Genomic DNA, 26435 nt, shown 5'->3' with positions numbered 1-26435 from the left:
ACTGGATAAAGAAAGTATGCTGCACACTTTATGGTCGGACTCTGCCCACCTTGCCAGGCTTATGACCAACCATATCCCCTCAAGTCAAGAGTCTACCCCCTCTTCTAGGAACAGGTCTTGGATTCTCCCATTTCCATGTCTTTGCACACAAAATTCCATTTTTCCAGAATGCTTATCAGTAGTTCTTTAGCTTCTGGGGATCCTAGACCACTTTAACAAGTAACGGATGCCGTAGATCCTCTTACCAGAAACAGTGATGCGTGCACAGATTTCTTTACAATTTCATGGACAGCCTGGCAGTCATTCTAACCTACTGAAAAGCTGTTGGAATTCTACACTTCCTTCCAGGTCCAGATCGGATACCACCCGTTGCCTGGTGCATTCCCAGTCTTCTTCCTATGGTGGGCGGGATCCCCATGCTCGGAGGGCTTACGGCTAAGTCACTTGCTTGGAAATTTGTGGCAAATGACTGTGAGCCCTATTTTATACTATGGCCCTGCACGCTTTCCCCTTGTGCTATTTAAATTTTTATCCACATATGTCTTATTTCCCTCACTGGAACTGGAGTCTAAGGGCAGGAAATGTTTTAGTCACCTTTGTATGCCCAGTGACTACTTCGGGGACTGGTGTGAATTCATTCATAAATTAATACGAATGACAGAGACTATGGTTCTCCAAAAATTTTAAGCTCTTTCATGGCACGGACTACCTGGCTTTGATCTGATTCCCAGAGTAAGAGGTGCTCCAGAAATGTGCCAATCGATTGGCAAGAAGATAGTAATAGGGGGTGCCTGGGTGGCTCAGTCAGTTAAGCATCTGCCTTCGGCTCAGGTCATGATCTCAGGGTCCTGGGATCGAGTCCTGTGTCAGGCTCCCTGCTCAGTGGGGAGGCTGCTTCTCCCTCTCCCTCTGCCCCTTCCCCCACTCGTACTCTCTCTCATTTGAATAAATAAAATCTTAAAAAAAAAAAGAAAGAAAATAGTAATAGGATCATCTACTGAGCACTTACTATACTCTGAACTCCTGATGAGCATTATTGTCCTTTGTCCTTACAAACCTCATGTGAGGTGTGAGTTACTACCTCCATTTCATAGATGAGAAAACCAAGAACAAGAATTAGGTCAAGTTTTTCAAGGTCAATTAGCCGGTACGTGTTAGAGCTGGTGTGAGAATCCAGGTGTGTAGGACTCCCTAGTAATTCCTCAAAAAAAAAAACCACAGCTCACTAATTTGCTCTGGGGTTCATTCTGAGAAGGGCCCTGCCCTACATCCTTCCAGTTTTATTTTTATGTGTGTTGTGTGGTCAGGCCCAACCCCCTACAGCTCTGTGGACAAGTAGCAAGTGACGTGGCCTTGACCCTGGCTGGCCTGAGGCAGACCGTGGTCGGGTTCTCTGTGAGGGGCTGACGCCAGTGCTCACCTGTCCGTCAGAGGCGTGATCACCAGGCGAGGCGTGTTTCCCAGGTACTCGTAGGAATAGAGAAACTGGGCATCACAGATGTTGGCGAAGCAGTGTTTGGCCTCATCATCCCAACGATGCCGCAGCTGGGACAGCCAGAGGAAGGCCTGAGCACTGTCCACCTAAAGAGAGGGTGAATCGCTGTCCAGCAGGGAGCATGGGGCCTGCAGGCCACAGGACACACAGGGCTCTGGATGAGCTGGGTGTTGTCTACCAGTCAGGAGTATGTGCTGGGCCCCCCGTAGCACAGAAAGCATGAGCTGTTCTGATGATACTCATTTGCTGGGAGCAGCCACCATGACCCTATCCCGGTTCTCTGGCCAGCACAGAGTCTGGGACCTCCATGTTTGGGCTGTATGTGAGCTTCTCCCTTATCCCACCATTCATGGTGTATGTGAGGTCCCACCAAGAGGGACCCTCCTAAAATGTCTGGGACTCACCTTCTGAGCAATCATCTTGGCCACCACATCCCGGGCATGCACATCAATGGTGCATATGGTCATGATCTTCTGCCGGTCCCCTTTGGAGAGATGGCCGATTAGCATGGTGATGAGGGTTTTGAGCTGGGCCACTTGCTTCTTGTAATAGTCCTTCATGGCATTCTCGTAGCCTTCCTCCAGCCTGGCAAATGCAATGCCCACCTCTGTGGTCCACCAGATCTGAGTGCAGGTCAGGGCCACCTGTGGAACGAGGAGCCATTTAGTAAAGCCATCACCAGGACTATCTCCCAAACCAGCCCACTCATCCATCACCCAGCAAGAACCAGAATGGAATCACGTGGGTGACGTAAGCCCCTTCCCTCCCTCTTCCAACAGCCTTGATTAAGCGAGCCACTTGTCTCCATCTCCTTGGAGATGGGAAGTGGTTCCAAGTGGGGAAAGCGCTTTCTGCTCTTGAAAAAAATGTATTGTTTGGTTGAAAACAACCAAAGAATCACTCTGGTCAATGTCAGTGGCTTTTAGAAATTGCTACACTGATCTTTCCATTTTTCCCCCCCAGGCAAAACATCTTTCCTGTGCTTGAGAGGTTAACAATATGCTGACTGAACATCTCAATAGCACTTAGACTTTGTTCTGTTCTTCTTGAACTTCTTGTGGTCTGAGCATTCTAGCTTAGTGAGCCACCGATGATCATTTGTGGCACGTTTTTGCTTGTCCATAACACTTTCGCTACATATATTTTTTAGTTCTTAAAACCTATCACCTTGAAAAGCCCACTCTTGAAGATCAAGGTGAATTACAGCAAAATTCAATGGGGTCAACCGGATTTGTGTTTTTCAGAGGTTTGAAAGAGATACACGCAAAAAGGGATTCGAATGAACATTTCTTCTGTTTGCTGAGAAACTTAATGTGGAAAAGGCATAATTCTGATTATTCATGGTGGAGAATTTAGATACACTGATCATCTGTTGTATTGTTTGATTTGGGAGACCCTGCTCTAGAGGTCCGTCACAATAGCAGAAGGCTATTTTCTTGCCTCAAAATTCTGATTCAGGTAAACAAGGAATCCTGACAGGAATGATTCTCTTTGTGAAAAAGAGAAACCCATCATATAAATGTACCATTCTCTCATTTGTCTGATTTTGCCGCTGGGTTTAGACATACAGTTCTGCCTGCGCTGTGATCTTGTTGGGACGGTTTGAATGTGACATGCCAATTGCAGAGTTAAGAGACTTCTTCCCTCCAGCAGTACTGACGTCCTTCTCATTTCTTCTGTTTGTCTACACTTGCTGCCAAGTCTACGCTCGCTGCCAACATTTTCCAACCTTCGTCTCCCGTCTCTGCCCCCTGGCAACATGGTACCACCTGGCACTCCACTGAAATGGCCACACCAAGTTCAGGGACGCCTCTCAGCCTCTTTATTTTGCTTGATCTCTTCCAAGTGCATGGCATGACTGACCTCTCACCCACTACCGACGGTTTCGTTTTTGGTTCCATTATGACCATTCCCTGGTTTTCCTTCTATCTAAAAAGGCACCGTTTCTCATTCTGCTTTACCAGCTCTTCCTTGCTGACCCCATCTTTGCATGATGCTCAAGGGTTTGTTCAACATCCTCATCTCCATCTACATGTTTTCCAAGGCCATCCTCTCTACTCCTATGGCTTCAATTACCAGTAGACATCTGCAACCCCCAAATGTACCAGCACCAGCACTGTGCCCCTAACAGGGAAGGCGGGAGGGGATGTTGCAGCCAGAGTCATCTAAACAATTCTCATTAGTTCACACCTTTCCCTCATCGCCCTCCTGAGAAGCCTGGAAAGGATTCAGATACATCTCAGAAGCAAGTCAGACTCCCTCAGGTGGCCCATAAGAACTGGCTTTGAGTTTCTTCTGCAGGACCCACCTGCTGCCTCTCACTTCCTCCTCCCCTTCCTCTTGCTGCAACCACACTCAGTTCCTCAACCACAGGATGCTCTTCCTTGCTTCTGAGCCTTTGCTCATGGTCTTCCCCATGCTTGGTGGCTCTTTCCCTCCATCCTTCACTTGTTTGCTCCTACTTCAAATCTCAGCTTCTATGTTGTATCCTCAGGGGGGTGGTCCCCGGACCCTACTAGCTAGCTCTGTGCTCCCAGAGTACCAGGTCTCATTGGTAAGTGACTGACTTTCACATCAGTCTGTAAACTTCGGCAGGGCAGGGTTATGATGTCTCGTTCCCTGTTGGGGGTCTCCTGCGTTCAGCGAAGATCCAGGCACATCCCAAGCAGGCTGGCTCAATGAGTTGAATGGTTTACATTTTCTCCCTACAGTAGTCAGTGAGGGTAAAAATGGCCAACACTTGATTCTCCAAGGTAATGGTTGGAGTGGGTCATGGCTGACAATTCCCCTGTTCCCTCTTGCTAACCCCCTCACAGACCAGCCTCTTCTAACTGGGAAGCACATAGTGAGTTTGGGGCCTGGTGTGCCCTGAAGGCTGCAGGAGGCCCCCAAGGGAGAGGACTTAGTGAAGGACGGGGGCCCACAAAGGTCCTGGTTAGAATACCTGAGCTGGATAGTCAAAGAGCCACTGTTCCCTTGGCTTTTCTTCGTAGGCAGCTACACCTTCTGTCATCCCGTGCCTCACTGTGGCCCTCATATGAGCAAGCACACGGTTCAACCATATTTCCACCTGAAAAAGAACTCTGAGTGAGATGCTGGGTTCTGAGGAATGTATGATCACTCACCTTGAGGGAGTGAAGAAAATGTACAACCCCAATGGCTGCCAGGAGGCACAGGGAGCCATTTTGTTTCCGGACTCAGGACAGTGATTGGTGAGAACGAGGCTCAGTTAAAAACAGGCCCATTTGGAACATACAGGACAAAGCAGCAGGTTAAGGGAAGCTTCCTTCAAGGAAGTCTTAATCTGGGTTGAGCAAGGTCAGTAAGTCAGTGGGTTCTCATGAGCTTGTCCACGCTGAGGATGGCGATGTCAGCCAGAATTGTATTTTCCAACTAAATGTTTTCTGGTCTACCAATGGATACATCCCGAATCAAACCCCAGGGTTCCTTCTCATAAAACTAAGAATGTCTGATCATTTCCTGGAATTAGAATTGCTTTCCAAGAAACATGTGGATGAAGGTAGACCTCTGTAAAAGATTTTTTCTCCAGGTATGATTTTGGACTTGATTAGAAGCCCCAGGGACAATGCTTTGTTGGATCACTTAGGATAATAAACAAAGAAGGGCTTATACTTTAGCGGTGATGGGAAAGGATAGGAAGGAAGTCTAAGGAGGGAACCATTCCATGTTTTGTGCTTCTTGAACTGTACACGGGAGACTTAGAGGTAGTAGTTCCTGGCGTGGGATGGGATCTGGCTTTCCCAGGGCTAGGGCTGTGGGAGGAAGTGACTCTGAGCTGTATTTGTACAGAGAAATGACATCTCAGGAGAATGGCTGATTTCAAAGAGCATTTTCTCCAGGGTAAGATGTCAGCGTGCCAGATTCCCCTGTGGGGTGCCCCGGGCTTTGTCATGTTAAAGCCTCCCTGTGCTGCTAATCTTTTTAAAATCCTTTTCTTGTTGACTGGGGTAGTTGTTTATGTACATTTTATTCCTCTCCACACAGGTCTTTGGTTAAGAAAAACAGATGGGGCACCTGGGTGGCTCAGTTGGTTAAGCGACTGCCTTCAGCTCAGGTCATGATCCTGGAGTCCTGGGATCGAGTCCCGCGTCGGGCTCCCCACTCGGCGGGGAGTCTGCTTCTCCCTCTGACCCTCCTCCCTCTCATGCTCTCTCTGTCTCATTCTTTCTCTCTCAAATAAATAAATAAAATCTTTTTTTTTTTAAAAAAAGAAAAACAGATGGATATTGACATGTGTCCTTCCTGGAGAAAGGAGAACAGGGACTAGGAACTTTTCCGATGTCAGTTCAAGTCAAGAGAAGCTGGCAGTCCCAGGACACAGACAGCAGTTCTGGCCCAAGGTCAAGATGGCCATCTTGAAGGTTGAGGCTGCCTGCATTTGAATGCAGACACTTGAGAGGGAAAGGAATGAGAAGGGAGGGAAAGGGACTTTTACTCTACCCGACCGCTGCAGTCACAGGGCTCGCTGAAGGCCACGTACTCTCCTTCCTTGCTGTACATGCCGAGACTTATCTTGGTTGGTGGCTCACCAGCATCCGGTTGGAACTGCATCTTCGCCATATTGTCAAAGAGTTTGGAAAGATGGCGTTGGACCTACAAAGGAAAATCGTGCCAAAGGATTGGAGGATGTGTCCAGGAAGATGCTCATTAGTACTGTTCAGAGGTCTACTGTGTGACAGCCATTAAAGGCTGGATATCAAACATTTAGAGGGAAGCTTGTGGGAACGATGGTGGTGTGAGGTCAGAACCAACTGAATTGGGTAGGAGTGGCCAAAAGAATATAAAATTGGTGGGAATTGTGGACTAGCCACCACCCAATGAAGCCACGAAAGTTTGACTCATGTCTGCTTGATCTAAATGGGAACAGACTGGAAGAAAAAAATGATGGTTAGTTCGTAAACCCTCTTCCTCAGGAGATAGGCAGAGGATAGTCTGCAGAAGGGCAGTGGTGACAGTGACCTGTAGAAGAAGCTGCCCAGATGCTGGAACCATTTCGGTGCAGCAGGAGGATCCAAAGCAAGGCAAGCATGCTCACCCCAATCAGAAAGCCTAGCCATGCCAGGACTTCTCCCTTGTGGGTCGTCTCATGATACAGAAGCCCTTTACAGTAACGCCCCAGGGGAATGTTCTGGGACTGTTGCCGGAGGGCCACACCATGATTGTGAGGTGAGGGAGATGGCAGGTTGGAGAGGAAAAATAAACAGAAAGCTGCTCTTTGGTAGAGCCTTTTGAGATACAGGGCCTTCAGGCTTCTGGTACCCTGAATTATAACCCTAAATCTACAACAACCAGCTCTCCGGCTTATGAGGGGAGAAATTCTACATGTGTTAAAGTAAACTGTGAGGTACTTGAGGAGATCCCACCCACAGTGACTTGGGATGAATATCTTGATGGGATGGAGCCTTCTTTATCCAAGAGAGAGAGACAGACAGACAGAGAAAGGAGAGGGAGAGGGAGGGAGAAGCTTTAATAGAGGAAACAAAAGTAATTATGAAAAATGCCACCTTGTTTTCAATTAAATGAAAGAAATACGAACCCTACAAAATATGAGGTGAAGATGAATTGGTAGTGGTAGGGAATAATGTAAGGAAACAACAAATAGTAAAGGACCAAATCAAAACAAATTCAATATGGCGGATGAGCGTGAGAATCTATGGAAGAATTCCAAGGAAGAAGGATAAGAGATGAAAATCTGTATGAATATATGCAAATATATATGAATATGTGAAGGTAATATATATAGCACAGAGAAGATAGAATCTCAACTTTTGGAAATCTGAAGGGGAAAAAATCCAGATAAATGGAATAGAAATATTATTTTAAAGCATACAGAAAGAAAGCTTTTTCAAGATAATGAAAGCCCTAGTTTTCAGATTGGAAAAAAAACCTCATCATGTGTTGGAAAAATGAACAAAGTATATAAACGTCTACAAATTTTCTAGAGTTAAAATTTAACTTAAATTTTGATCTCTACAGAGATCCAAATAGAAAGAACTTAGGCTACCTAGAAAGGTTTTGGGGGAACAAAGGCAGGGAGACCTCAGATGACATCTCAGATGATGTCTCAGAGCTACGTTTGAGGGGATTTGAGGAGAAATTGCTGTGACCCAGGAATTCCAAACTCAACCATTCAATCACTCGCCTGTAAAAACAGCTGAGAGTCACAGATATAGAAAGAATCGGGGGTTAGCCTCTCATGCTTCATCTCTCAGGATGGTGAGGAGGGGGGAGCTACTTAAGGATTTACTCAAACCAAGTGAGAAATAAATAAAATATACTTAAGAAGGAGTACATCATGTATAAAGGGTCTGGCAATGATCTCGGATTTTTCCTATGCGTGGAATTAATGAACATACAGTTACAAAACAGAATGTTAGTGTGATAAATATTTCACCGCCACCATACCTGGGCTACTCTGCAATGATGCCCATCTATAGTAAAAAAAAAAAAAAAAAGGGGGGGGGGGCTTTAACTCTAGGGATAAATTCTCTTTAGTACTTGCTTCTTACCCACAAACCCAAAACATCAGTTCAGTAACTTGGAGACAGAAAACTAATGTGTGGGTGCCATCTTTTGGCTCTGTTGGAGCAGCTCACATCTATCGTTGGTGACGCAAAAAGCTAGAACTTCTATGGAGGGAAATGGGGCAATATCAAGCCCGACCACATAGCATTTACCCTTTGACCCAGAAATCCCACTTCTAGGAATGTACCTGGAAGGCAGACCTCCAACAATACAATACTCCAAATTATTCAATGCCACATTATTTGGAATTGCAAAATAGTATAAACAACCTCTGGCCAAACTATGGTATAGTCCCATGGGGTGTGATGCAGGTGTATTAAAAAAAAAAAAAAAAGAGGGGGATATATTTAAATTGATAGGGAGTGATTTCCAGGACCCACCACTACAGAAAAAACCGGTGTTCAAGTATATATAGGACGCTACCTTTTGTGTGAGAAAGGAGGGTAAATAAGAAAACGTACGTGTGCAAATGTAAATGCACATCTGCTCATGTTTGCAAAGATAGACAAGAAATGCATGGGACTGGTGACCTACAGGGAGTGGAGGGGAGGAACAGGAGTAGCGTTGCCCACATACCTTTTTGCATAGTTTGACTTTAGGATGCTACACGTTCAAACAATCCAGTCGATGAGGATGGGGACGAACCTCCGAAACTCAACGCAAAGGGAAATAAATGAACTTGACTATACTTCAAATGAATAATGAAATCACATGGAAGGGGGAAAAGAACTCATCCAAGTCACTTCTGAACAGGGTGTTTTGACTGGCTCACCTCACAGGAAAAGTGGAGAATTAGAAAGGAATCCTGAAGTCTTGTTAGGGTGAGAAGCGAGGAGAGCTACGGGAACATGCATGGAGACATCATCCCTCCCTCCTGTCGGTCACTTGGGAGACTCAGACCTTTGGTCTAGGACAGTCACTTGCAAAGTGTGGTCCCCAGACCAGCAGCATCATGTGGGAAACCCTTAGACATGCAAATTCTCCAGCCTCGCCCAGACCTACAGAACCATGTGAAGCTCTGGGGGTAGAGCTCAGAAATCTGCCTTTTCGCAAGCCTTTCAGGTGATTCTGATACACCTGAGCCGCCCGGTGACTCTCAAGTTTGAGAACCACTGTCCACAGCTCCAAATACCAACAGTGCTCCAATTAGTTACTCTAATATTAAGGAAAAAAAAAAAAAAAACCAACCTTCTAGCAAAGGGGCTATTTTACAGATGAGGAAGTCTGTCAAAGAGAAGGGACACCCAAGACTACATGGGGGCCAATGAGTGGCTAGAGCCCCCAATTTTGAGCTACTCATACACACTCCTTCCACAAAATCACAAAATGTCAACTTAATACAACCTCCAGTCTTCTCTCCCGTGGAAATTTTAGCTATAACTTTGGACAGCGGTGTCCTGGATCTCTCTTCAGAATCCGATCAAAGGCGTTCCCTGTAAAGGCTTAGCACCCCCTCCACGTTCCCCATCCTCAAAGCTTCCGCCTTCAGGGGGCAGTGGGGGCCACCGATGGGCAGGGGGCACCCTGAGAAGCACAATGGTGGGCATCAAAGATGCTGGTGGGAGCACAGGTCTGAAATACGCACACTGCCAGAGAGAGGAGGCATAATGGGGAACCTGAAACCCTCCCCACTGGGAGCCCCCTCCGTCCTTCTGGACGTTTCCACGAGCTCTCCTTCAGCTTACCTGTTGTGGTGCTGTGCCATTGGAAAGGGCGTCTAACAGGTCAGAAGAGGACAGAAAGTAAAACCGAGGGAAGGCAAGCCTTTTGGTATCCAGGTACTCGGCCAGGGCCTTCTCACACAGGTATAACCTGAGGGCACAGACGCAGAATTTCCTGATTAAGTTTGCTTAGACCCACAGGTGCATGCACAGACTCGGCCGAAATGCAGACAGACGCAGCATATGGAATACATGCAGAATCGGTGCAAGAAACACTTATGGGTGCTTGCAAATACACACACTGGTGCATTTCCACCCAAATAAATGGCTCTAGTAATACCTCCCATTACCTGACATACAGGCAAATCAAAGCACACACACAGACACACACTCGCTCGCTTGGACAGTTAAACAAAGTAAGGATCTCGGAGACAGAATCGGAAAAAGGAAACACTGCCCTCCTCGGCACTAAAAGGGGAGGCAGCAAGCAGACCGTCACCTGCTCTGAAGATCTTCCAGTTTTTCGTAAAGACCTGGTTTGTTGGTGGCTTCCACTACATTGGGAGTCTTCTGGGCGGCATAAGCTAGCTCTTTAAAGTCAATGTCAATGCCTTCGAATCTTTTAGAATCCTGAAATAAACACGTGGGGAAAAATGAACTATCGCTTTCTTGGACTCGAAGATCCCTCGTGTAGCAAGTGAGAAGCAGAAACCAGTTCTGGGGATGTTCTAAAACTCAGAGAAGGAAATATCCTTAGCTTGAAAGAGTTGTTCCTGAACATTTGGGTTGTAAACCTCCTTTCTGTTTTGAAAAATCATTGAGGAGTGCAAAGAGCTTTTGTGTATGTGGGTAAATCTATCTATCAACGCATCTCCTCTCTTGGAAGCTCAAGTTGAGAAATTCTAAAAAGTATTTGTTAATTCATTTATTTTATTTTTTTTTAAATTTATTTATTTTTAGAGAGAGAGTGTGGGGGGGGGGCAGGAGGAGCAGAGGGAGACAGAGAATCTCCAGCAGACTCCCTGCTGAGTGAGGATCATCAGTAGATGATCCTATTACTATTTTCTTTTTTTTTTTTTTTTAAGATTTTATTTATTCTAATGAGAGTGAGAGACCACGAGCGGGGGAAGGGGCAAAGGGAGAGGGAGAAGCAGACGCCCCGCTGAGCAGGGAGCCTGACACGGGATTCGATCCCACGACCCTGATAACGTGATCTGAGCCGAAATCAAGAGTCAAATGCTTAACCTACTGAGCCACCCAGGCACCCCTGTTAATTCATTTAAAAAGTAACAATATTAAACCCACAATGGTAACATAACATCCTTTTATCTAAAATAATCGTATTTTCCACAACAAAATAACTTAGAGAGAAGGTAGCCTTGTTTCACTTTTTTTTACCCCAAATTTAATGTCTGACTTAGGACATGACCAGATTTTCTTTCCTGCTCTGCATTCAATCTGTTGTGACTTCACATGTCCAGTAGCCTCTGGAAAACTCCCGTGTGTGTGCATGGAAAAATGAGAGTGAACAAAAAGGCAAATAACATCTTAGCATTATTACTAAGACAGTCTTGACCTTGAGGATCCCCTATGAAGGTCAGGGTCCTGGGACCATGCCTTGAGAACCGTTGGGGTAAAACACATACTTCCTGCATCGGGTGCACAGCAGATCCAGTGCTGCTTCTGGGTCTGCGCAAAAGTTGATGTAACCAAAGAAAGATGTTCTTCAACAAATGTGATGTCAAATTAATTATCATCGTTTCCCTCAAACATACCACTGCTCAAGAGTGTAGTTGAAATGCCTGGGACAATAACACGCAGGCTTTAGCCCAATATCTGGCACCTGGTCAGAGCCTGTGGTATTATTATTATGCGACAACAATCATAACAATGGGTGCTGTGTGCACTCTTTAATTACATCCCTGAAGTGGGGACTGGTATTTGTCCCAGTTCACAGGAGGAAACAAGAGCACAGAGACATTAAGTAATTTGCCCAAGATCCCACAGCTACAAGTGGGAAAGCTAGCCCCTCTCCCAAGAAAATTTAAAAATAGGATGGCAGTATGATCCAGCAATTGCACTACTGGGTATTTACCCCAAAGATACAAATGTAGGGATCCGAAGGGGTATGTGCACCCCGATGTTTATAGCAGCAATGTCCACAATAACCAAACTGTGGAAAGAGCCAAGATGTCCATCGACAGATGAATGGATAAAGAAGATGTGGTATACATATACAATGGAATATTATGCAGCCATCAAAAGGAATGAGATCTTGCCATTTGCAACGACGTGGATGGAACTGGAGGGTATTATGCTGAGCAAATAAGTCAATCAGAGAAAGACATGCATCATATGACCTCACTGATATGAGGAATTCTTAATCTCAGGAAACAAACTGAGGGTTGCTGGAGTGGGGGGTGGGGTGGGAAGGATGGGGTGACTGGGTGATAGACACTGGGGAGGGTATGTGCTCTGGTAAGCGCTGTGAATTGTGCAAGACTGTTGAATCTCAGATCTGTACCTCTGAAACAAATAATGCAATATATGTTAAGAAAAGAAAAAAAGAAGAAGATAGCAGGAGGGGAAGAATGAAGGGGGGGAAATCGGAGGGGGAGACGAACCATGAAAGGCAACGGACTCTGAAAAACAAACTGAGGGTTCTAGAGGGGAGGGGGTGGGGGGATGGGTTAGCCTGGTGATGGGTATGCAAGAGGGCATGTTCTGCATGGAGCACTGGGTGTTATGCACAAACAATGAATCATGGAACACTACATCAAAAACTAATGATGTAATGTATGGTGATTAACGTAACAATAAAAAATTTAAAAAAATAGGATGGCAGGGTAAATTATGACGGATCCATGAGGTATTTTGTTCCCGTGAAAGATGAGAAAGTATCAAGGTTATAGATGTATCGGAAATATGGAACATAAATGCTCCAATGAAAAGAGCTGGAAAGAAAATCGTAATTACACAGCGAGCACTTATGTAAAAAACGTGTATATACGTGAAGCCAAATTGGGAGACATTCATAATGAATGAAAATAGTTACTAGTTAGGGTGTAAGATTACGACCGATTTTATTATGTTTTTAAACTGTCTCTGTGATTGTACTGATTTAATACAAAGAAAACAAATGTATATTTCGCACACGGACCTATGCCTCTGTGGAGAAGCTAATGGTAAAATCCTCCTTTAGAGTCTCTACAAAAGTCTCCACTTCTGCCCTTACTTCCTAATTAAACGTGCTCTTCTTCAATCCCTTGAGCTGGAGAGAAAAATCTGGCTTATTCAATTTGGCCTAATGACAACATCTCTCTCGGAACGGTTTCCGGCTCTTTTTCATTCCAGATGTACAACCTGTAATCTGCATTAGGGCGTGAAATACACCTTTGTGGGATGAGCTGGAAAAATATGTTTTGATGGAATAAGCTTTAACTTTTTAAGTGGGGCCTGAACGACACGTGACGTTTTGGAAGCAAACTAATTCGGAAGCTGAGAACTTGCTGTACCAAAGGGAGACAAGAGAACGTCTGCAAAATAAAAAATAAAAAATTTTTTTTAATGAATTCGAGTCCACCGAGAGGTGGGTAAGCTATGGCACGTTAATTAGGACAGATTAGATGGGGCAATCAACCACAGGGACGGTAGTAATGAGAAGAATGCAGATTTTTCTGGAAATTCATTGTTTAGGATGGAGCGGAACGCTGGTGTTAAGCGTGTGGCTCAGGCCGAAGGTGTCACAGAGTGGGTCCCTGCTGAGAAGGAACTTGCATTTGCCTGGAAACAAGGCTCCCTTCCAGTGGCTAGCTGCATTGTAATCGTCTGTGGAGCAGCTCAGGACTAGCTCATCCCAAACTGCAGTAGCAAATAGTTTCCACTCCTTTCTTGTATACACATTAAAACAACAACAACAACAACAAACCCAGAACCGCACCCCCCTCAAAAAAAAAACCAACAAAAAAAAAAACACACCAGGTTCTCCTTCCTTTTCCCCACCCATCCAGGGACAAACTAATTGGTGTGCATTTCACCTTCTCTCTTTCCCTCTGCCCGCCTTTTGGTGGCTTGGAAGGCCCATGTGTGTGGGAGGTGCCTCTGAGTGAAGCCAAGGCAGGCAAAGAAGGAAAGGTCTAGAGATGCGGGAACTGGGGGCTCCTCCCTTCACTCGAGTAAGAGAACAGAGAGAGCAGGATTTCCTCGGCAGGTACCTGGGGCAGCTGAGCCCGGATATCCTCGGAGCCAATGAATATACTTTCCAGGTGAGACCACGTGCGCTGCACATGGAACCAGGCAGAGATGACAGCATCAGCCATGGACAGCTTCTTCTGCCAGCCAGACACGTCCTCCAGGAAGAAGGCGATGTACTTGGACATCATCAGGTTCTGCAGTTGGACTTGGTTGTCCTCCAGAACCTCGATGAGGTCCTCGTCTGACTGAAGCTGGGGGACGTTGGTCCGCGGGTGGGGCTCGTACTGGAATTCCCTGCTGGCCCAGGTGGTCTGCAGCTCCTTCAAGGTCTTCTCCATGGCCATCTCTTTCACGGCTTTGTCCACAATGCCCCGGACCTCGTCCTCAAAATGGTGCAGCTGGAGCTGCAGGAGATGGGCCAGGGTGGCGTCCTCGTCCATGGTGAAGCTCGCACCCGTGGCCTGCATCAGCTGTCTCCAGTGCCGCTCCCGGATAGCTGGGTTCTGCAGCTCGGCCACCGCCCTCAGGGAAGTCAGGGTGTTCAACACCATGTTCTCCAGGCCTGTGAATGCATCCCAGGCCCTGACCTCCTTGTCGAGGTTCCGGATGTGCCTGGCAAACCGTTTACACTCCCAGTCCAGAGCCTCCACGTTGACCTCCTTCCACCGGGTGGTCTCCCAGGCATGGATGCTGGAGGTCACCACCCCAATGGTGTCCCAGAGCTCCTTCAGCTGGCACGCCTCCTTTCTGCTTTGCTTCAGCTGCTTGTAATCAGGAACATTGACTTCAAACAAGCCAGCAGCCTCAGAAATGGAGGCCATGGTAGATTCCATCTGCTGTATCTCCGTGTGCCTGGCATCCAGAACTCGGTGAGGGTCAATGCTATCAAACCTACAAAACACAATTGTGTTCCCTTTGTGAGAATAGCACCCAGCGGCTCATCTCATGGAATCACCCAAGTGACACTGGTTCAAATCTTTAAGTGCTTAATATTTTAGCAAAGAGCACTAATTGTCACCAAGAGGCCTGGGAAGAAAAGGCACTCTGGTAGGTGGGGGTGGGGTACGCACGGCCAGCTGGAGGAAAGGCCATGCAAGGGGAACACCATGCTTGGATCTTTTCTTCACATCTGAGAAGGTAAAATGACTCCTCTCCCTTTCCACCAGCCCCAGCTCCTCCATCCAGGTGTAGAGGGGACCACCCCTTTGTTCAAGCTCCCTTTAGATTCTGCCTGCACTTGTTGGCTTCTGGAGCACCTGACATAAGAGGGCACTGTCATGTTACTGTCAATGCTATAAAGCCGAAGCTCTGGCCTGGAGCTACAATTTGTAGGTGGTCTATAAGTGAGCGAGCTGGCGCTTAGAAGCCCAACCCTAGACCAAACCTGGCATCACTCCCTCTGGGGCACTGGTTCTCAGTCTGGGTGGCATGTTAGCATCTTCTGGAAGCTCTGAACGATCTCCATGCCCGGGCTGCTCCCCAGTCCAATTAAATCAGACTCTTTGGGGGTGAGACCTGGGCAAAGGCATTTTGTTTTCAAGCTCTCCAGGTGGCTCCAGTGGGCAGGTTGGCGTCCTTGACCCTGGTGAAGCTCACACTGGTGGCCTGCACCCTCTTCAGGCAATAGGACCTCCAAGTTTGGGAACCATGGGTAGGGCTCCTTGAAGACCAAGCACAAAGCCCCCACAAAGGCCTTGTACAGTCACTGTCCCGTTCCTTCACTATGTCCCTCAAGTCAGGCTCCTCTTCTTCGTAAGTCCCTCCTCCAAGTTGCCCTTGATCTCCCTTTCCCCCATTCTGGCCTGCTCCCTCCTACATCCTGGGTATAGCTTGTGCTTCTGGAGCCAATTGCTATAGACACTGTATCTAGCTTTACAGTTGTAGTTCACATTTCCTCACCCTCTTCTCTCCAGGGCTCAGGGCATGCCCCCACTGTCCCTGACCCTCACCCACTTTACGGTGCTACCCCTCTAGACCTGCGTTCCTGGCACAGCCTCTCCTCCAACACAAGGGCCCAACACGCAGGGGTGCCTGACTGGCTTAGTTGGTGGTCTCCCAGGTCTCCCTGCGACTCTTGATCTTGGGGGACATGAGCTTGAGCCCCATGCTGGGTATAGAGATTACTTAAAAATTTTAAAACAAAATAAAGAACCCTACATGCAAAGGAACCCACATGGGCAGATAACATTTCTTTGATCAGAAGCATGCAGAATCGAGGTGTTCAAGGAGCCTCTTCTTTTCCTTCCCTAATCTACTTTCTCCCCATCACTGATCTTAGGTTTCTTCTTTCTGTGTGCTTGGAGGGCTAGATATTGGAGCACCCCGACTTCAGGGTGAATACTCTGTTCCTCTAAAATCAGAATAGGGCAGGGGTGCCTGGGTGGCACAGTCCGTTAAGCAACCAACTCTTGGGTTTCCGCTCAGGTTGTGACCTGAGTCATGAGATTGAGCCCCACGTCAGCCTCACACTCAGCACGGAGTCTGCTTGAGATTCTCTCTCTCCCTCTCCTTCTGCCCCTCCTGCTCATGCTCTATTTCTCTCTCTCTCAAATAAATAAATATTAAAAGAAATTCAAATAGGGCATCATGGGGTTCATCATCAAGGGGAAAGTTGAGAGGAAATGAGTGACTGGAGAGTTGGTCATGTCCTCCAGTCTAGCGCTGTGTGCGCACATATGTGTGTATCTGTACATATGTGTATGTTGGGTGGGTAGAGGGGTATGGAGGGGAGGGGGACATACAAAGTCCTATTCTTGAACTGCCTCTTCTCTCAGTTGTCTTTGGAAATATTTGACTTGACGGATGGAAAGTAATCCTAATTGAAGTCATTTACCTGAACTGCTCGCCACTTAAGACTAATTACCATGCAACACAGTAACAGTTATGCATACCATTAAATTAGTGTCAGATTAACTTTGATGCTTGCTACGTGTGATTCTGTTTGTTCCATCTAAACAGTTTTTGGCTCGTGTGCTACGGTTGTGCATTTACATCTTAAGAGAATGAGACTGAACATCATGACACATCTTCGCTGTTCTCCAGCTCCCGAGGGTTCCAGAACAGAACAGGAGGTTGAAGTCCTCAGAGCTGAAGAGGGTCCTTCGTCTATATAGGCAAGGCACTTTCTCCCCCAGGAGACCAGTGGAAAAAGAACCAGAAGGAAAGCAGTGTAATATCCTCATGGCAAGTGGTCCACCAGGAAAGCTCACCATGAATGAGCAATCCTGCTTATTCTTCATTTCCAAAGACTAATTGTCGGGGTTGCATAGGTTCTACTTTTTATCTTGACTGGAGTGACTTGCAAAGCGAATTTCGCCTCTTGCTGTACAAGATCTACCAGACAAACTCTAAAAGCCCACATTCTGTTTACTTTATTAATGGAGTATAATTCAGGAATAACTTATTAGGTAAGATGTGAGCTCCTAGAGTGTTTGAGGGTATACACAAGAGAAAATAAATGGTCTTTCCAACCGTTCTTTCCTTAGCACATATGAACACCCTTAAATCAATACCAGCTCCTCAAATAGCTGGAAGAAGTGATCCTTTGTCAAACCTATTACAAACTTCATCTACCTCGTGGCATAATTTTTGTTTATAGTTTAAATTTGTGCACGGTCATTTCCTGTAGCTGAGCACACATAAAAGTTAATTTGCCCTAAGTAGTGAAAAGAATCCCTAGGCGTGAGGGCAGGTAACCCTCTTCCCATTTCAAAACTCTAGTGCACATTGTCAGGATATTCACAGAGCTGATTAATGTGCCTAATAAACTGAAAGTAGTTCTCCAAACCCTAGGGGAACAATACAGTATAAGAACAAGAAAGCAATAGGAGGGAAGGGGGTGTAGTAAGTCTTTAAAATTGAAATAATAATGCAGAAGTATTTTAATCTGAAAGAGCAATGCCTAGCAAGTCGGGATGAATAGAATTGAGAGAAATGGAAATTTGGTGCTCATGCATATGATCGCAGAAAAATGATTGACTTAGGCTTGACCTAGACATAGGTAGGGAGAGAGACAGAGGGAGGAATGAGTGAATTGAATTAATTATTGGGAAGCCAGCAGGTGGTACATATTGACCTCAGAACCATGTCTGTGCGCTCAGTGATGACACACCCCTGCATCCTAAAACTCCCCTCCTCCCATCTGAACCCGGGATCTTCCAGTTCTTTCCATTCAGTGGCCCTCGTGTCGGTGAGTAGTGGAACACTGCCTTCCACTTACTGGTCCAGGATGGAAGACAGAGAACTGTGCCAGTCTTCCTGCTCATCTTCTGTACTCAATCGATCCTGCTGATTCCCCTCCTAAATCTCTCCCAGATCCGTTCTCTCTCCATTATCACAGCCCCTGCCTCAATCCAGGGCTGTTGCTTCTCGCCCTGGCTGCTGCCATCACTCTCCCATGGAGCACTTGACCTTGAGTCAGTCTCGCTCCATCCCGTTCTCTGTAGCCACGGGATACTGGTGTTTACACTGCGTCATCCTCATGCTTAGACTCCTCAGTGGTTGATCGTGGCCAAAACCTGGTTGTGTGGATGACTCCATTCTCACTCCCATGCCCTGCATTTTCTTACTGTTTCTTACATTCTCACCCTTCTGTGCCTTTGCCCGGAATACCCTCCCCTCCCACTCGTCTTTTTCCAAATGGCTAATCTGCATTTTCCCATTGGCTCAAGCACCATCTTCTACAGGGGATGTGAACGGCCTCCTCAGGGGAGGCTCCAGTTGGCCACCCAATGAACATGTCTGAGTACTCATGTCTGAAATCGTCCCTGAGATGGGGGAATAGGTATTATCTTAAAATCCCAACACTTACATTGTTTTTTGCTGACTCCATTGTTGAGACCACAATCTCTTCTTCTCTATGAAAACCTGAATCAGGTGAATGAGTCAGATTAACTGGAAGAACAGGGTCAAGCTGAACTAATGACATGTCTTAGGGCACCGATATGTCCACGGGAGATTTGGTGACTAATCCTGCCCTTTACTCCAGCTACTGAAGAGACAACAGACACTATGCAAGCAAGACAGAGGCCCTTCTTTCCTCCTGTCTACTGTACTGGGCTATCTGGAGAGCCTTGCTTTCTCTAGTTGTCATGTAGGATAGTACCCAAAGCGAGGGTGTCTTCAAGAAAGCTCTCTCAACCGTTCACAGAATCTGGTAGCCAGTCAACTGAAAACACTAATGGTGTCCATTGAGCTGGGGCTCCTTGAGATCAAGTGCTTTGGCTAAGAAAGCCCTGGGTAACCTTGGTCTTGATGTGTGTAAGATGACTGGATGTCATGGCATCATTCCTTAAGGTCAAGAAGACCACACTCAAGGTCAGGAACACTGAACCAGAGAATGCCACTAGAAGTGTGGAACATTCCTTTCACTCAAAGGGGGAAATTCATCTCCAACTTGTGGAAAGCCCTTGATTTTGAGTGTGATGATTTAGCCAATTACTGTAAAGTGAGGGAGCTCAGCTAAGAATATGCTAATACAGCTCAGAGTTAAGAACTACAGAAGCAAGCCACACTTGAACATGAAGAACCTCTACCCAAGCAACCAGACATCACCCAGCATCTGACAGGCGGCAAGAGCCTAATGAGACACTCACTTTCTTCTTCCGCCTCAAAGACAAGATCAACGTGAGCTTCACCTGCAATCTAATCAGGAACGGAAACTTGCGCTCACAGAGGAATATGCCAGGGTCTGCATTTTAGAAATTCATAAATGATCTTAAAGGGAAGGAACCAGAATTAAAATCCTTTGCCACACAGTGCCTTAAAATGTCAAGCACACACATTCACATACACGAAACTAAGAAACAAAACGAGGCATGAGTTGATTCCCACTAAGACTCCCTTCAGCACTAAATCCACAATTCTGCTCTAGTCCTGATGTTTTCTTGACAAAAAGAGAAACACATCACAATTGAAGTAATGTTTGCCTTTCCACGCTGCTGTGAGCAGTTCTTTTCAAAGTATTCTCTTGCAAAGATTCATCTGCATGTCAAATTAACAGATGCAAATTTGGAAAACCCAGCTAAGAGAAGCAATATCCTCCCAGCCAGCAGATACAAGTGCTAAGAAAGAAAAAACAACGCAGCTATCACATTAAAAAACACCACCAGCTGATCAATACACATACAGGATATAACTATGAAGGAGGGATACCATGTTTCCAACGGACACACGAAATCACACCAGCAAATGGGTGTTGTTTGCTTTCAAGCAGTTATCCGAAGACCTTTTGGGAAAATATTTCCCCAAATATCTCTGGAGTTCCTTTTTTGAAAAAAGTTTTAAGGGACAGTTGATGTAAGGATATTCATGTCATTGCTTTCGTGGCTGTTGCTGTTGGTGGGACTGTTGGCACTAAGCAGTATTACTCAGCTCGATAACCCACCTCCCTCACCAGCTTTGGCCCTGCATGATTGGTGCTGAGTTTCAAAAATTCAATTGCATGTCCGAAGGAGTGTCCAGAGAATATGTCTCAGACTCTGAAAGAACAGTCCCAGAAGGAGTTTCGCCAATGTTTAGAGCAATAGATATTTCCTTGGAACAAGGGCATAGCTCCGAAGGCAATTTTTCTAGAGGGATACAGACTCATTTGGAATTACGTGCCCTGGCATGATTGCTTAAAAGGGAACCAGTGACTTCCCCCTAGGGCAGCAAGTCTCAAACTTGGCTGCACAGTGGAATCACCTGAGGAGCTTTACAAACCACTGATGCCAGGACTTGTCCCCAGAGAATCTGATTTAGTGGGTCTGCGAAGCAGACTGGATACTGGAAATCTTAGAAGCTCCCCAGGTGATTGTAGTTTGCAGCTAACATGGCAGCACACTGCCTTAGAGCCTCACTTCATACACATGTCCATCTTATGCAGAATTTACCCATCTGTCCTGCCCTGCCTCTCAACGCACTCCTGTTGTTCTCTCCAGCCCCAAGTACAGTAATTGGGAAACAGGGGCTGCTTAATAAATGTTTGGTGAGTGAATAACAAGAACAGGTAGGTCCTTCCTGTCTGCCATGTTGGGTGACCGACCGTTCCAATTTGTCTGAAACAGAGGGACTTCCCTGGAAGGGTGACTTTCAGTGCTAAAACCAGAGCCACCAAGTGAAAACCGGGATGGTTGGTCATCCTCATGCCAGATACCTTGGTACACACTTGCAAAAATTACTTCTTTCATTCTATCAACAACCTTATGAGGTGGATCCTACGATTAACCCCATTTTACAATGAGAGAACTAAAGCACAGAGTTAGTTTTTGGCTTCGTTTGTGGCTTTAATGCATTGTCTCCCCACGTAATATTGTGTTCTATGGGTAAGTAACCCTGGCAGTTAAAAGGTCTGTCACTTCTTACATAGGGCGTTTTCCCGTTTGGAGCCTTCCAAACCTGTCTGTCCTAAATTGCAGTGGAGAGCCAGTAGGAAGGTCAGCTAGGGAAACAGAACCCGTCTCAGCTGACACATCAGCAGACACAGGACATTGAGAACCAGCTTGTTCTGCTTGGAGCCCCTGACACTGAGCAGTGGACCAAGTGCAGACCCCTGGTACAGTTACTTCTCCACCAAGGGAGGAGGATTCACGCTAAACTCGTGTGCGTGTGTGTGCGCGCACGTGCACGGACATGCGATGTGGACCCATCTGAATGATGCTACCTGGTCCTATCGTTGTCTTAAGTAAAGACCCCTTATCACAAGTGGGGATGGGTCTGAGCAGTACTAAGCAGGAAGAGAGAGAAATCCAACACCTCCAACCCTTCCCTTAGGCTTCCAAAGTGCCTTCCAGAACTATTTTCAAATTCTACCAGCCACTTTTCTAAACCAAAAGAACACGAGTCTGTGAGAATTTAGAATATGAACAGCTTTGTCAAAAACCTTGTGATTTGATCACATACAGTCCCTTGACAAACCTGAAGACACAGAGTTTCTCGACTTTTGTTTTTAAGGCACGGTGTTCGTGCGATCTTTGGTCGTCTCGTCCAGGCCATGATGGGACCCTGCCCATGTTAGCACCAGGTTCGAACCAATAGACCCAAGTGGGAAGGAAGACTTAACTGGTCTTCACCTGCTAAAAGAATTCAGTAACTCAACTGAAAGACCCTCGGTTACCCAAAGATTACCATGTTGAGAAGAGAGGAGTGGTACCTACCTGAAGGGGGCTTCCCTGCGGAACTGCTCCCAGAACTGCTGTTGTTCAAGGTCAAAGGCTGAGCACCTCTGGCGGAGGACGGCCACTTCATTCACCTGCAGTGGCGCTACCTGCTGCCTCATGGTGACAGCCATCTTTTTCACGTTGTTCCACTTCTCAGGCAGCTCCTGCGAAGATGACCTCCATGTGGTCAGACCCACGCTGTGCTCCCCGTCGCCCGCAGACCTGACGCTGGACGGCACCCAGATGTCTCCGGGTCCGCTACAAGGCTACGGTGTGACGCCATGACATCCTGTTCTCCCTTCCTCTGACCCGTCGCTCCTGGTCGCCTGCTTGCCTGGCTATGGCCTCCTTCCCGCCATCCACCTCTAACCGGGTAACCCATGCCCTTTTCTGTATTTTCTCAGAGTGCTTGATTATTTTCTTTTATGCCTCACATCGCCTTAGTCCATCTTAACGTTTTTCAGACTTGCTTTTTCTCTCTGAATCAAAAACTTGGCTCACCAACCACCCCCCCCCCAAAAAAACCCCAAAATACTTCATCCACGTCAATTCTCCCATCTATCTCCAGCATTGCGCTGCTTCATATTTACGGAGTTTCCAGAATGTGCTAGAGAGCACACATCCGTCACACAGATAGTTCCAAAACACGAGCCTTGGGTCCTCACCAAGCCCCATTTCTCGTTTACCTCAACCCACCTCACCCCACTCTGAAGGTCAGAAACTTTCCCTCTATTTCTTTTATTCGGAAAACAAACTGTGTACTGACCTCCAGCTGCTTAAACACCATTTCGGGCAATTCCTGTTCATAGGTCTTCAGCAATTCAATTGTCTGCTTTAAGGGCTCAAACATCTCATCGGTGCTGCTCTGTCGTTCTTTCAGAGCCATAAGGTGTCCCATGACCTCGACCAATCCTTCGGAGTCTCCTTTTTCAACTTTCTTGAGCATGCCGCTCTCAGTATTTTTTATAAACACTTCAAGGTCGGCCAAGCTAAGCAAAACAAACAGAATGTGAAGAAACATTTCCCCTTCCACTCCTCAAAAGGAAGGTTTGTTTGTTTGTTTGTTTGTTTGTTTGTTTATTTATTTATTTCCTCAACAATAACAGCTATTACTATGGAAAACTTCCATAGTGTCCAGCACTCTGCATAGATTCGACCCTGACAGTGAGAATACGGTCCTCTTTGGAACAGTCACAGGGGTGAAAGACAGAGACCTCCATGCTGGAGGAGACTCAGGAGATAGGACACATTAGTGGGACAACTGGCGAAATGTGAATAAGGTCTGTTCATCAGCCACTAGCTCTCCACCCATATTAGCTTTCTGGTTTTGATATCTGCATTATGGTTATACAAGATGGTATCATTTGAGAAAGCTCTGTGAAGGTACAAGGGAACTCTGTACTATTTTTGCAACTTGTTTTGGCAAGTCTGACATTATTTCAAAGTGAACTTCAGAAAAAAATTACAAAAAATTGAAAATAAAATATTATGGCCTCTAAAGTGATACCACACTTGGGTTTAATTTGGACACTTACTAGAGGTGTAACCACGGCCAACTCATTTAACACCTCTGCGTCTCAGTCTCCTCACCTATATGATTGGGAAAATCATTTCTGTCTCACGGGTTATTGCGGGAGTGAAGTGACATTCAGTCTTTATTTCAAAAATATTTATTGAGCATCTATTACATAAAACGAGATATATCAATATATATTTGAGCCCAACCATGCTTCCAGGTTCTGAGGAGAGAATAATAAATGAAACAAAGGCTCTGCCCTTGTGAAGTATAAATTCTAATGGGAAAAATAAATAGGAAACAAATCGATTAAATAAACTGTATGGTTTCACATGGTGTTGAATGCTATAAGGGGATAGAGACTATGGATAGTTCTATTTTCTATGGAGTGGTCAGTGAAGGTCTTTCTACTGAGGTGATATTTGAGCAGAAATGGAAATTATGGGAAGGAGTGAGCCACAGAAAGAAAGGGGAGAAGAGATTTTGAGGTACAGGGAACAGCGTGAGTAAAGGCACTGAGCCTTGATTCAGTCTAACATGTTTCAGGGAAAGGGGGCAGAAGCGTAAGAGGAATAGGAGGAAGCAGAGAGAGAGGAGAGGTGAGAGAATCAACAGGGGCCAGACACCACAGGGTCTTGCTCACCAGGGTAAGGAGTCCAGATTTTATTCTAAGCATGAGCATTCTGAATAGGCGAATGGCATGATTTGACATATTTTCCAAAGATCTGTAGCTGGGGGAGGTGATGATGATGGTGGTGGCACTGGAGGTGGGGAGACAAGAATGGAAACCAGGAGGGCATTTAGGGACCCTAATGGTTGTCCAGGTGACAGAAGATGATGACGGTGACTTTGGCCTGGAAGGGGGACATGAGGAGTGGTCAGGTTCAAGATAATTTCACAGGGAGACACTATAAGAACCACTGATGGATTGGGGGAGAGACGTGAGGGGATGAGAGAAATCATTAACTCCTGGCAATGGGGTCAATGACAATGCCATGTAAAGATACGGGGAAGAACTGGGGAAGACCGGGTTTTTTGGAGGGAGAAGGCGGAAGAGGAATAAGTTTAACATATATTATGTGTGAGATGGCTCACAGACACCAGACACCTAGGGGAGGTACCTATCAGTCAGCTGAATGGAAGTGTCGAGTTCTGGAGAGAGGAGACTGAAAACATCAACTGGGTAGTTATGGGCACACAGATGCATTAAAATGTTGGGTTAGATATCACCTGGAATAAGACTGTAGATAGCAAGTTCAGAATTGAGTTTTCAGGAATGCTAATATCTAGAAGAGATGAGCCCAGCCAAAGAGACCAGAGACCAAAAAGATGGGTCCAGTGAGTCAGAAGCAAAACCACAAAGGTGAGGTATCCTGAAAGCCATGGGAGAAGCTGTTTGGGAAAGATGGAATAATCAGCCATGCCAAATCCTGCTGAGGGGTACGAGTAAGACGAAGATGATCGTCACCACAGGATTCAGCCACGCGACCATCACTGGTGATCTTGATGAGAGTGGTTTTGGTGGAGTGATCTGGGAAAAGCCTAACTGTGGAGGAAACCAGAGAAGAAGCTGGAGACTTCTGTGTCTAGCTGTACGACACACACAGTAATATGGATAAATAACCCTTCCACTGAACCCATGAAAATGCTTAAACATATATTTCAACATCATTTAAAAATGCATTGCTAAAGTGGCACAAAATGAAGGAACTTCGGGAGGCTGAACCAAGCACTAAGCAAGGGTCAAAGTGGTCTTTCTGTGATGGTTTCTACTGAACCCCAGAGTAAGCTGCTATTTCGATTGCCTCATGGGATGTGGGGATGGGGAACCAGTGATGCAGCCTGGGGCCCATACAAGGTGAGGAGGCTGGCAGGAAGCTGCACGTAGAGTTGAGACACCATAAGGGTGAACAAGAAACAAATCCACTGCACAGAAAGGGCAAGTATGGAAACGTCCTGCTTTAGCGTGGGCACTAGGTGGAATGCTGCACATTGAAATGCAAGTGGTCTGGGGTTGGAAGAGTCCCTCGATGACAGGCAGAAACAGATGGAGGGATGCAGACTAGACTCCAATTCCCAAAGGATTCCCACAGATATTCACAAATTCCAAGGAACGTGATATTTACCCTCCAAAGTCATAAAATACACAAGGAAAAAAGGCACCATGAGTAGGAGCCCGCAGAAGCAGTGAAATGAAACCTGCGAAGATTTCAAATGTTGGAATTCAGAATATAAAATAGCAATATTTCATGTATTTTTAAAAACGAGTTCCCGTTTAAGTGCCTTGCTTAATTGTTTGTGACCCATGTGGCAGGAAGAAGTGCCTTCAGACACCAATTCAAAACTGATTAAGAAAAATAACTTCAACCTTCTGAGCACAATATATCAGTTTAGACAGAAATGCTCTCTTTAGGAATCACCCTTCAGAAACCTAAATAGGCTCTCACAGTCTCAGTAGGTCACAGGCACTGTCCCTGACCCAACTGTAGGTTCAAATATAAATTCAGCATTGCCTGAGTCAGGAATAGAGGCAATTTCAGAGGCTCTCCAAATATACTCAGAATCTGTGATCCTGCATGGACCTTTGCTTTCTGAGAAGGTGGATTCTGAGAAGTGACAAAACTTACTGAAAACTATGGGCTGTGATGGCATTACTCTGTGAAGAGAAGCACAGCAAAAGCCTTTAATAAATGTGTTTTAGCAATTCAAAAATGATCATACTGTGCTATACTGATGGGCAATTCCAGGAGAAAGAAGCTAATAATTTTTGGTAGGTCTTTATGTTAACTTTAATCTATGGCATGGAGAAACAAAACATTTTTAAATTGACAAATCACAAGTTGTCTTAAGATCATCCTCTAATGAACATACTCTAAGACTTAAAA

At 45.9% G+C, this 26435-nt stretch overlaps 1 protein-coding gene across 1 annotated transcript in view; it reads right to left on the bottom strand.

Annotated features, from left to right (window-relative positions):
* The window catches only part of DNAH9 (dynein axonemal heavy chain 9), a 357089-nt gene that overhangs the window by 257429 nt on the left and 73225 nt on the right, over nucleotides 1–26435 (bottom strand). The window contains 9 exon segments of the mRNA XM_021694498.1: nucleotides 1421–1581; nucleotides 1900–2139; nucleotides 4440–4565; nucleotides 5957–6109; nucleotides 9727–9853; nucleotides 10202–10332; nucleotides 13917–14787; nucleotides 22032–22198; nucleotides 22801–23023. Coding sequence (XP_021550173.1) covers nucleotides 1421–1581; nucleotides 1900–2139; nucleotides 4440–4565; nucleotides 5957–6109; nucleotides 9727–9853; nucleotides 10202–10332; nucleotides 13917–14787; nucleotides 22032–22198; nucleotides 22801–23023 — 2199 coding nt within the window.

This window comes from Neomonachus schauinslandi, chromosome 15 (genome assembly GCF_002201575.2).
Source record: "Neomonachus schauinslandi chromosome 15, ASM220157v2, whole genome shotgun sequence".
Lineage (NCBI taxonomy): Eukaryota > Metazoa > Chordata > Mammalia > Carnivora > Phocidae > Neomonachus > Neomonachus schauinslandi.
This window is presented reverse-complemented; position numbering and strand designations above follow the sequence as displayed.